General features: G+C 35.9%; 1 protein-coding gene across 3 annotated transcripts in view; it reads right to left on the bottom strand.

Annotated features, from left to right (window-relative positions):
• Nucleotides 1-13099, bottom strand: part of PSPC1 (paraspeckle component 1) — a 74861-nt gene that overhangs the window by 14727 nt on the left and 47035 nt on the right. The window contains exon 9 of one of the 3 annotated variants that reach the window (XM_068984228.1): nucleotides 10758-11382. The exons of the other annotated variants lie outside the window; for them this stretch is intronic. Within the exon in view, the coding sequence (XP_068840329.1) occupies nucleotides 11197-11382 (186 nt within the window). The 3' untranslated portion in view covers nucleotides 10758-11196. Of the gene's footprint in view, nucleotides 1-10757; nucleotides 11383-13099 lie in introns of those variants that run through there. 3 annotated transcript variants of the gene reach the window in all.

Genomic DNA, 13099 nt, shown 5'->3' with positions numbered 1-13099 from the left:
AACAGAACCTTCAAAAACCAGCAGCCTTTGGTTGACACTCAATTAGAGAACACCAGACTCTCCTGGAGAGGACTCTGGCAACCTGCTGCCCTTTCTCATGAATGCCTGGTGCTCCTCTGGTACCAACCTCCACTGTGCGGAACTCGGCCACTCACAAAACTGCAGTGAGAGCCTTTTTAAGTTAGAACTGGTACCAGCAACCTCGCCTCCCCAGGCTCCCCTGTCCATCCCAAACCACTCCCTTTACATTCTCCCTTCTTTCCTAGCTCCTCACTCTTTTAGACATGTTTCTACAGATGTATGTAAGGGCATATAGTCTCCCAAATTCTATTACACATGCGGCTTTGCCCAATGTTCTGCCTGCTCTTCTTGCTCTAACTCCCCACTGTGATGACAGCTAAGAACTTGCCAGTTCTCACGTTTCCCTCACCATTCACCAGACTCCAAGCTCACAGCCGGCAGAGATCAAGTCTGTTTTCTTCATTATTTACACACAGGGTAAGACAAAAGCTGCTTAAAAACTGTCTACTGAATGAATAAGCAACCTGGGAGTCTCATCCTCACAGATAAGCTGCAAACTCTCAAGTCTATGCCATTTCCTCTTGGATATCTCCTCAGACCAGTTCAAGAAATAGAAGTACCAACTGTGCCATGATACTGGGAACACTGATAAAAGGTAAGTAAAAGGCAGGTACAACAAACAAGCACCACACACTGACGAGCTGACAGGAATGAGAAGTGGTCTAGTTCTGTGGGGAAAGGGTCCTCCTCAGAGACCCAGGGAAACAGGAGCCATCTCAGGGCTCCGTGAGCAAGGCCAGAAAGACGGCGGGACAGAAACACGAGAGCAGGTCAAATAATGCCCATGGCCGACAAGACAGCAGGGGCTCTGTTCAGACAGAACTACTGCATCTGGCAGAGGGTAGGAGCCTTTTAGAAGGAAGCACAGGACATTATATGGAGAATAACTGCAAGAGGGACAGTAAAGGCAGGACCAGCTTGAAGTGTACTAAGTCACCTTCAGTGATAAATGACAAGGCCTTTCTAGGTCATTGTTCACCAGATAGAGAAGCTTTATACAGTCTTTAAAACCCCAACGAACCACTGTAGAAAGTCAAATCCAAAATATTACAAAACCCAGTGGACAGCCATTCTCTCCCTCAATCAGCTATACCCCATGCCCAGTCCTGAGCACTTACCTTCCGTGTCTCAGCGAACGGTATCACCACTGGCCCAGCACTCAGACCAGATACCACAAAGTCACCAGCACCCTAACCTCCTGCTCCCACCAGATCACTGCAGTCGGCCCTGGGCATGCGCAGGGGGCTGGTTCCAGAACCCCCTCAAAACACCAAAATTCTCTATAATATGGCAAAGCATCTGAATATAAACCATGTTCATCCTCCTATATGGTAAGTATCTTTACATCACTTACAATACCAAATAAAATGTAAATGTTATGTAAATAGTTGCCTATGACAAATTCAAGTTTCAATTTTTGGAACTTTCTGGAATTCCCTACCCTTCCCACCCCCACACTTTTCAGTCAGCTGTTAGTTTAACATGTGGATACAGAATCCAGGGACACAAGGGCCAACTGTGGTCTCAAACCGTACTCTATGCGTAAAATATTTGGCTGGAATCTGAACAACCTTCATAAATACTAAAGATCCTGTCAAGGAGCATGTGTAGCTGGGGAGGGGGGGTTAGGGAATCAATAGTCTATGTGGTCACCTGGCTTTCCATTTATGACCTAGCCACTCCTGTCCTGACCCGCCCCCCCCCCCATCTCAAACTCAAAATTTAACAATCTTCACTTCTCCACCCTGACTCCTGGCCCTGGACAGCTCGTTGTTAACTGCTCACTGCCCCAGAGTCCTCTCTCCAACTCCCACCTAAAAATCTACCCTGGGCAAATACTTACTCACCTTTAAGTCCTGCTCAAAAATGATCATCTTAATGAAGGCTTCCCAACATGACTGGATATTCGCTTCTGGGTTTCCAGAGCACTTCCTAATCGTTTCATTACTACCAACTGGCCTAACAGTTTGCTTAATCCCAAGAGGCAGGTGCCATATTTTGTTCATTTTTGTATTCTCATTACTGAATACGGAGTCTGTCTTACAGTTGGTGTCATTCATCCACTAAACATTTAGTAAGGACTTGCTAGGAACTGAAAATATATCACTAATTGACAGATAAGGTCCTTAACTTTCTCAGAACTGACATCCTAGATTAAATGGAGTAAATAAATGAAGAAAATTTCACAAAGTTTTAGGAGAAATCTTACATGACAAAGCTTCTTCAGGCGTTAACAGTAAATATTTTATAAAGAAAGTGTCAGGTAGATAATATACAAAAGTAAAGGGTGTAAAACGTGTGTCACTACCTCCTGAGAACTGGGAGTTCAGCAGCGCTGGCCACTCCTGCACAAACACCAGCTCATCATACAGGAACACTGTCCCACCCTGATACCTCACGGTGAGCATACACTCAGCAAACCCTCAACCTCAAGTTATTCTTTTTACAAGATAAAAATAAACAGATTCATAACTATAGGCCATGTAACAGGATGCGAGGATTACAATCATGTAAGGAAAATAACAGAACTTGACAGTTACTATCCTAGACCAGCATTTCCCAGAAGAAAAATAATGCAAACAACAAAAGAAATTCTCAATTTCATAAAAGTCAACATTGAAGGGGGGGAAAAAAGCAGCAAATGAAATTAACTTCATAGTATACTTTATTTAATCAAATATATCCAAAATATTACCAACAAGTAGTCATATGAAAAGTTGAGATAGTTTATTCAGTCTCTGCAATTTTGTGTCTATTTTACACATCTACTTCAAATGGCAAATTTTCTTCAATACTTATATATCAGGTTTCATTAAACTTAAGATGCAAAAGTAAATTCAAATACCCAAATTATCCCAAATATGCTCACACTGCATTGATAACCAAATTTAAGTTAATTATAATGCAATTAAAACCCAGTCCCAGCCTCACCAGTCCTGTTCCAAAGACTCAACAGCAACCTGTGGCTGCCACATGGGACAGTGCAGCTACCACAGCGGACTGACTATACCACTTACTCGACCACAACTCTGTTTTATCGGAACAGACTACACTTAAGAGGGTTCTGTCCCTTTATCTCCGGAGATGGTCATTTTCCAGTCTCCTTGTCTAATAAAGCAGCTATCATTTTCTCTAGTCATCTCAACTATCTGTCAATGAGTGTCTTCAGATCTAGAATGCAAATGCCAGAGAGCTGAGGGCAGGACTGCCTTTGGCACAGCTGTCTCTGCAGTACCCAGGCTGCAGAACACTACTGCCAATATCCAACTGCTGAAACCAGTCTTGTTTACATGTTGCTAAATTATTTAGTATGTGTATTATATGGATATGACCTAAGGAAAAAAGAAAAAGAATGACTAGATATGTTGTGTCAGGCAGTGTTCTTCTATATTGTTCAACTAATTATAAGATAATTCAAATTATCAGATCTGTATTTTTAACCCAGAGAAATCATCCAGTCATTGTCTAAAAGATCATAATGTGAATAACTTGGCTTACCTATCTCTAACACTGGAAGCACAAACACTAGGATATATATTAAATTTAGTCTTCCTGAAATATAAACACATTACATTGCAAAGCAGAAATTAAGAATCTGAATAGGTATTTCTATATTGTACTTCACAGCCCCCAAATTTGGAACATGTCATTTTCCAAGAACTTCTGATCTTCCTCCTACATATAATGTACAAGATTTAATGGCTCAAGATAAAGGCCCATTAAGCATAATATACAGCTAACAAGCAAAAAAACAAGGTATCTTAAATTTTCCTAATAAATCATTATGCATAAATCTAAATAGCAGCAACACATCATAAAACTTTGATGGCTTCCTGGAAAGATAATGGTGGGGGGCTGTAAGAAGCAAAGGCAAAGTCTGAATCCAAAAACTACGGCAACATAAAAATTATATACAAACCCAAGACAGTTTCTTTCTTCAAAATTTATCATTTTTCTGCATTCATATGCCTAAAAATAGTTAAGCATTGACTTTTGTGATGTCCAAGGACTTCCCTGGTGACTCAGATGGTAAAGCTTCTGCCTACAGTGTGGGAGACCTGGGTTCAATTCCTGGGTCAGGAAGATTTCCTGTAGAAGGAAATGGCAACCCACTCCAGTATTCTTGCCTGGTGAGCTACAGTCCATGGGGTCATAAAGACTCAAGACAGGACTGAGTGACTTCACTTTCACTTTCAAGGACTGCCAGCCACAGGACTTCAAATCAATTCTTGGCTGAAGAAAACTAGCAATAAACATTTAAACAGGAAAAACAAATATATCTAGAAATCTATCCATATGAATTTGCTTTAAAGGATGGATGAAACAAAGCCTTCCTCTCATTGACCTGCATGAGAATTTCTGTTTGAAAAACAGTTAACAAGCCACCCTAGGATAGAAGTTGAGCCTCTTAAGTCCTGGACTCTGAAGGAGCAAGGAATCTGACTCCTTAATGGGGTCTGTGGATATGAGGACTTCTTCCTGGAGCCACACCTATTTCTGGTTCATTAAAAAAAAAAGCTTGGTCAAAGTGGATTTCTGGTGTCAGGGTTACTAGTCTGGTGGGAAGCAGGACAGAGAGGCACCCAGGAGACAGCTGGATTACAAGGAGAAACAAGTCTCCACAATTTTTGCTTTGCACAGATATTCTTAACTAACATATACCACAATGTTCTAGAAACTATATTCCAAGATATTTAGAAGGCTGCAAACCAGGCAATTATTTCTTTGCACTAACATAGACACAATTGTTTGGAAGAAACTACTGTCAATACATTAACTATGTGCTCTCATTATGAACCAGTCTGATTATTTCAACATACTATATAATTTTAAATAGACTTTTAAATCACATATATATGTAGCATACATATATATCACTATAAGGTCTCACAAAACAGGTTATAACTCTACCTAAAATTACTTAACAATTCTCATTTACTAAACTGCCAGATGGGTATCACTAAAGTGCATAATAAAAACTGAAGCTGCAAAGCAAAAGAAATTTCATTTAGTAAATATATACATGGTCTTAGAAAAAATAATTTATCAAAACTTTATCCTCAATCTGGAAAAGCAAAAGATGAGCTCACTTACAAAAGCCATTATTTCATCAAAATAGTATCATTCTATTCATATTCACCAGGATGGGAAGTAAAGATCAGCAGTTTTCCAGCACCTTCACGGGTCATCTGGCACAAGCACATTCAAATACACTGACACAAAAACAAATTATTACACTGTTTCAACCTCATATTGGTAAGAATAGCTGAGAATCAGTTAAGTGAAAAAACTTTACATTTCAAAGTGTGTATTTCTCTATATGCCCTCTTCACTTGAACTAACTAAATTTATGAACTCACACACAAGAAAATCCTACTTCAAAAAGAGCATTATGTTTAGGACTCAGTACTTAATAGCCAAGTCATAGCCTGATAACAATAACAGACTTTTTGCAGTTCTTGCCAGCTGGCAGAACCTGGGAAAGCTTGAGAGTGTTTTGGTTTCTCTTAACAACTGGAAAAGGGTTCTACTCAACATACAATGTACCAGGACAATCCTCTCTGCCACCACCACCAAAAACAACCAACCAAAAGAGTTACTGTGCCTGTTCAGAGGAACACTTTAGAACAGAGGTTTTAAAGTGGGGTCCCCAGACCCAACATATGGGTATCACCTGGGAACTTGTTACAAATGCCTGCTGTTTAGCCCCACCTGAGACCTGCTGAATCAGAAAGTGGAGTAGAGCCCAGAAGTCTGTTTTACTGAACCTCCAGGTGATTCCGGTGCACTCTTAGCCTGAGAGCCATCAATTCAGAGAGACATCCAGGACTACTGTAATTTATAGCAGGGGTTTTTTTCCCCTCACTGTTGTATCTCAGCTCTGGAGAAGGGTCCAAAATACAAGAGGACCTCTCAATACATAACTGGTACAACAAATAAACAAATATAGTGAATTCTCAATGACAGAGCGCCCATAAACATTTTTTCTTGTCATAAAATGATATATTCATATTAGATAGCACAACATTTATTTCTCACAATCCAGTTTGCTAAACTGTTGGCTCCATAGTTATTCTGTTTAAAATATTCTAACCACAGGCATAAAAATGTAAATATTTTAAACACAGGCATAAAAAAAGAATGAACATTATAGATTAAATAACCACTGAAGAAGTTATTATTGTTTATAACACTAAAAAGGTCAGAAATTATTAAAAGAGAATCACTATGTGAAACTAACATCTTTTTAGTACATAAAGAGAAAAAAAGGTCACACTTGTAAATCTAAGCAATGTATCATATTTGATACAAATTTACATTATCTAAATTAAAACATACCTTGACGAGAAATTAACTAAAATCATCCTGGCAAAATGTACAATGAAATAAGATGGTTTCTCTATTCTTATGTATTAGATAATATGAATAATTTGCAGAAAATTTTTTAAACAAGCATACAAAAATAAAAATGTACATAACTTGCACAGAACATGGCAAGGATAAACATACACAAAGCTTCATTCACAGAAGCCTGGTTCACTGACACTTCGCATAAAAGACATCAGAACTCAAAGACTGTTTCTTCAAGATCCACTCACAAATATGACATGAAACGTTACAGCTTTTTATATTATTTCATATATATATATTCTACCTTAAACTGAGATGTATAACACATAATAAAAATGAACTTGATCCTGAAGTGACAATTTCAGAGCTAGAAACAAATTCCAGGTATAAATATCAATTCCAAAACCTTCAACAACATGCCATGTAAGACATATATGGTGCACTTACATTATTACGGAATCAATCAACACAGGGCCCTTGTATTTAATGAGTAAATTAAAACCATTTATTTTTTTATACTTTTAAAAATAAAGAATATAGAAAGAAAAATTCATGTATTCAAACTATATACACTTCATTCTACCTAATCCTAACAATTCAAGTCAATTTTTACACAGAAGTGAACTGCCTGAAACTTGACATTTTACTTAGAAGCAATACCATCTCTTTTGAAATTCACTGCTTTAATTCGGGATGACAAACTGTAATTTTAATGAAGATTTTTAAATGAACAGTCAAAATCTGAACAAAGGAGTCAATAGTTACAAGAATGGTTTAAGCTATAATAGAATATACTTGAAAAAGAATTTTTAAAAATATGAATTACAAACTCTGGCTACATTACTCTAAGAAATGTGATATTCTTCATCTAGAAAATGAAAGTTTATCATATTGAAAGTATCACAAAACAAAAAAGTACACACTGCTAATTCCACCAGGTGAATAAAATATACCCTAATAATAGGTTTCAACCAAAAGGAATCCTTAAAGATATTTATAATCTAAATACAATTTTATAGAAAAAGACAAAAGGTCAAACAATATTCCCAAGGTAACACAGCACTTGGACCTTTAAATATTCAGTCATGTAAGATTCAAACTTCAATCAGTAATAACGTTATTCAGTAATCAAGACCCTTTGAAACAAAGACCCTTTCAAGATATTTTTTCCTATACTCAGAAGATACTGCTATTGATTTTAAGAAAAGAATATACAATATATAATCCTGATTTTAAAGATCAGAAAACTTTTTTAAAAATCAGATTCTATAAAAATAGTGAAATTCTTCACCATTTCCCCACAGTGACATTCTATAAACTACTTAACGACATTCAACCAGGAAACTGTATCTGTATACTTCATTACACACACTGGAGAAAACCAGTATCTTATACTACTACAGTTTCCCGTTTTTAAAAATTTAGTAATGAAGGGTAGTGGAAAGGAAACAATGCTCTTGAAAAATATAAAACTACTGTCAATTTATTTAACCATTATTTGTTTACAATGAAATAACCCACGTTGGGCTATATATACCACTTAAGAGATGGCCTGGCTACTTACTCTGAAGTAGCCCCTCACCTGACCCCAGGAGTTCCTGTGGAGGAGCATCTAACCAACTAGGAAGTAAAAGACAGGCAATATTTACAATGGTGAAATCTAGGAGTCAGGAATGTGCCTTATTCTTGAAAGCAAGTCTGACTTTAAAATCAGTTATGCTCTCAATTTTCAGGAATATAGTTAAACATATTACTACATATTATAACAAAACTCTTAACATACCAAAAACCCCACATTTAAGTATCATACTACTCCCTAGTAAAGTATCTTTTTCATTTCTGACTAGCACCATCTGACACTAAATATCAAAAATTTTTAGGGTTTAAACATTTATCACATTCTTCCACAAACCATCTCAGTTCAATCACACATTTAATGTTCTTCCTCTCATTCATAATCTAATTTGTAATTATAAACCCACCCCCAAATCATTAATGTGACTATTAACCATTCATTGTGACATTTAGCAATTATTATAGAGTTTACACGTAACACCAACTTTCTGAAACTAGTATGTTCGACAAGTACATTTCTGAATAAAATGTGATAGCATAATTTCAATTAGTACTCGAGAAACAAAATTCAATTCAGACAGTCATTGTTGATCATCTCTGATTCTATTAAATGGCGATTCTAGGTAAAACAAATATTTTTCCATGTTACTGATATTGTAGGATTCAAAACAAATATTTAATATCTTCCAATGAATGCTCAGCACTGATTTTAAGCATAAAAATCCAAAACCTCAAAATAATAAATTGAGCTTTATGAAATACAAGTGAACCAATAGCTTTTTTAAAACAGAATCTGTCAAGAAGAAAATGAATACATTCATTCTCAAAATAAAAACAGAGAAATTAACAAAATACATCGCTAAAATAAAACAATTAGAAAATGGATATTCATTTTATTTTGTGCATGTTAATAACAGCATACGAAACCTAAATCATGCAGACTTTAAATGCAGTGTTTCAAACCATTACACAAAAGGAAACATAATATTGTGATGTTATACTACTAATATTGTTTCATATTATCTTTTTAAGAAAAGAATTATGGGAGTATGGATGACAAAATCACACTTATTTAGAAAAGCTAATACTATTCTTTATTTTTACATCTACAAGCTTTAAGCAAATGGCATTCAAATGTCCTCCTTGGCATTCTTTTCCACAAGAAAAAATAATGACTGAGCCACAAAGTTGTTTAACTGGACAAAAACACTAAAAACTTGAGTAACTAGGAGTTCACAGATGCTCCACTTGACTCACTCAGAAGCTGACTGTTCCCAGGGTAAACTTGGTAAGAACTGGAACAAGGACTTTCTCGATGAAGGGAAAAAGCTGTGTAGAGCTCTGTTCTTGGAGCCAGAATGAGCCGGACATTAGAATGTTCAGATTAGGGCATCTCTTTGTGCAATGCTTTCAAATGTTCTTGAATGAATCGTACGGAATTTCACAGCCTTGGCCAAAGCTAGCTTGGTATTAACATCAAGGACAAAGTTTCTCCCAATCTTAATTCAGTTTTGAAGCAAAATACAATACTAAAAATTACCTAAAGATTTTACGAATAAAAATACAGATGACGGGAAATGTATATTCAGGTGCAGCAGATATCACTTAAAAATTATAGCTGATGTTAAAACTCCCCACACTGCAATTAATGTCACAAACATAACAAATTACACCCCTTGCCAACTCACATTCACAGAAAATGTGATGAGAATAGTCTATTATTTTACCATCTCCTTATCGTGTTTTCAAAGGCTGCTAAAAACAATAGAATGCTGCCAATTTTGGGAAATAATTCCATCCATATTGTTTCTAAAAAAATAGAACATAAAATAGCACATAAGAAAAATGTGATACAAAAGCATGCATCTCAAGCCTGCCTTAAGGACACCTTCCAGCAAAAACAGAAACCATGCCTGGGTAATATTTACATACTGCTCACTTTTTTAAAGCATTCTTCAGAAAAATGCTAAAAGCATGGTACAGTAACACACTGAAATGTTATGTGAGAAGTAACTGTGCTACAACCAATGCCTGACGCCTTAGATTTGTGGCTTAAATACATGATTCCTCAAATGTAATTTTAAATTACACATGGCTAACATACAAAATTTTAAATATAATGAGAACTCTGTTTTGGAATAAAAATCCTAATGTGATGTTTCTCCATTCTATTGAAAATCAATCTTTAAAACATAATTGATAAGAAAGAGATCTAATCTGATTGCCGTAACACTCACTACATGAACCATATTTCTAGGAGACAAAGCACACCTCGCCTGTCTGAATGCAGAGACCCCTGAACATTCATAGCCCTGCAGAGTCAGGCTACCTTGAACATTTCTGGAAACAAACATGCTCAAGAAATGCCCAATTTCTTTTAAATACCACAGCAAATTCCCAACTAACATCCTAGCTGACGCTATTTATTGTTTGATTTTAAAGAAAATGTAAAAAGTAAGATCTAGATATTGACACCAAATAAATAACAGCCAATAAGATTAAAAATAGATATTTTATAAGCAAAAGAGATTTGCCTTCAAACATTTTTTTTTCAAGATTCAAAAGATTTATTTGGAAAACTCAGCACAAGACAAAGATATCCTTAATATTCCTCCTCAGAATATTTGAATATTCAGAATCTGTATGAAATGTAGACAGCAACTCTGATTTCACAGGACATCAATGGTGCATACAGGTGTAATCCCCACACCCGCCCTCCCCCGCTTTCTACTCTGTCTGCCCCTTACTGACATCAGTTTTCACTAAGCTCCTATCTTCAGGGCAATTTGCACAAACGAAAATCATTGTCATTTGTAAATGGCTGGGGTTAGTTAAAGCAATCCAAGTATTACCGTTACAGCAAAGTTTAATAAAACTGTTAAGAGAATACCACTAATAACAGTTTAAAATTATCCAAGATGATTTCTTTATTGAGATTAACTACACAGAATTCACAGTACTGTGGCATACTTATATTTAGCTAAAGTCACAAACACATTTGAACATTCACAATGATGAGTATCATCATTACCATTCTAATCTACAAAGCTTATGAATAAAGAAAAATACAAAAACTTCAAGTATTTAAAAAAAAATTTTAAGTCTAAATACAATAACAATAAAACTTTTCTTCTAGGTAACAGGTAAAAGTTATTTTTCTCCTCTAAACAGTCATGAACAAAAGACTGTTTAGTATCTACGACGCTTGTTAGGGCCTTCAAAGTTGGCCCCTTGGCTCCCTCTACCAAAACCACCAGGACCACCACTAACAGGACCTACGCCACTCATCGGTGCTTGAGGGGTTTCAGAACCTGTTCTACTACCCATAGGTGATCCCATCTGAGACGGTGGTCCTTGCGGAAATCTATCATTGTGCTAGAATACCACATAACAAATGTGAAGTCCATTTGGAACACGCCAAATATAAGTGACAAGAAAAATTGGCACAATCCCAAGTGGTGATGTCATGAAGTTCAGCAGAAAGTCCAGCAGAATCAGGATCACACATAGAAGGAAGAAAGGAGCAATTTAATTAGTTACTATGTTTTAAAAATAAAAAATAAAAGAAGCATCTGAATGAAGAGTTACATTTTGCTAATGCTATGCCCCAATTTCATGAAAAAAGAACTGATTTTATGAAGTGAATGCCATCTTAAACTTAGTTATTATTTTACTGTTCTGATTTCTCTTTTTATTTTTATTTATTTTTGCTTGGCCATGCCATATGTGGCTTGTGGGACCTTAGTTCCCTGACCAGGGAAAGAACTCAGGATCACAGCAGTGAAACCACACAGTCCTAAACACAGACTGCCAGGGAACGCCCTCTCTTTCATTAAAGTTTATACTGCATGTAACAGTTCAGTTAATAAACGTACTGTGTTTCAAAAATCAGAGACAAAACTGGGGAGCAGCATCACATTGTTTGAAAAAGTACTGGGTTGGCCAAAAAAGTTCATTCAGGTTTTTCTGTGCCATCTTATGGAAAAACTCCAACCAACTTTTTGGCCAACACAGTAAATATTATAAAAATTTAAACAGTAATGCATTTAACATAGAAAGTATATATAAACACAGTTATAATTTCAGTATGAAAACTTTGAAGGAAGGTGCTTTTCTGTAAAGACTATTATTACTGGGAAAACAGTTTTTAGAAGTCAAAAGGCAGAATTAAACACAAATTATGTATTCTGAAAAACTTCACAGTAATAACTACGTATCATAATCACAAGGGTTGACCAGAACTCCCTATAAGCAGTAGTAAAATACCACTGTGAAAAACACTAAGGGGGATATTTAAATAAATGTTACCATTTCTGTGTGAGGTAGGGAAAAGCAGACCAGTTCCTTTTACTAAGTCTCTGTTGATTACATGCTACACAAAACTTTAACCAAAGTATTTTTACAAGTTTTTACTAGCTCTCAGACACTTTACTATGAAATAAGCCTCCACTGAAGGACACAGGTACACTGATCAGTATATAACACCTGATCTGATCACAGTATTATGTTACTGCCTCGTTATCTGTGTAGATACTCATTTAAAAAACCTGTTAGCATATCCAGTTTGTCCAAATTCTTAAAGGACTATATTTAAAGTAAATAAAATTTAAAATAGAATACTGCATCCACTGGTTCTAAGACCCACATTCACTGCTTGCATCTCTGAGATCAGGAGGGTAAACTTTAGAGCTGATGGCAGGTCTGAGTCTTAACAGCAACACCTTCTCTTTCTCAGCAGAAATGGTATCTTCTACTCCAGAACTGAGCTTCCTTTTCCAAATACACAGTCAACTAATTTCCCCTTTCTTAATGTTACTCAGGACAACCATTAACAAAAACCAAATAAGAAAATGTTTTACCAATATAAAGTCTCATTTAAATAGTGACAGACTTTAAGGGAAAAGAAAAATGGTATGAGTTTTGTCACTGATACTTAAAATATGAAGTACAACTGAAAAACATTTTTATAATATGTAACCCAGACAAAGATATCTTCACACTCTCAAACCAAGATATGAAATTGCCTAAATTTAGAAATAAATGTAACTGAAATTACTAAATCTATTTAGTGAGAATGCAATATTAACATTTA

This window comes from Capricornis sumatraensis, chromosome 12 (genome assembly GCF_032405125.1).
Source record: "Capricornis sumatraensis isolate serow.1 chromosome 12, serow.2, whole genome shotgun sequence".
Lineage (NCBI taxonomy): Eukaryota > Metazoa > Chordata > Mammalia > Artiodactyla > Bovidae > Capricornis > Capricornis sumatraensis.
Note: the sequence above shows the minus strand (reverse complement) of the source record. Positions and strands in the feature narration are given on the sequence as shown.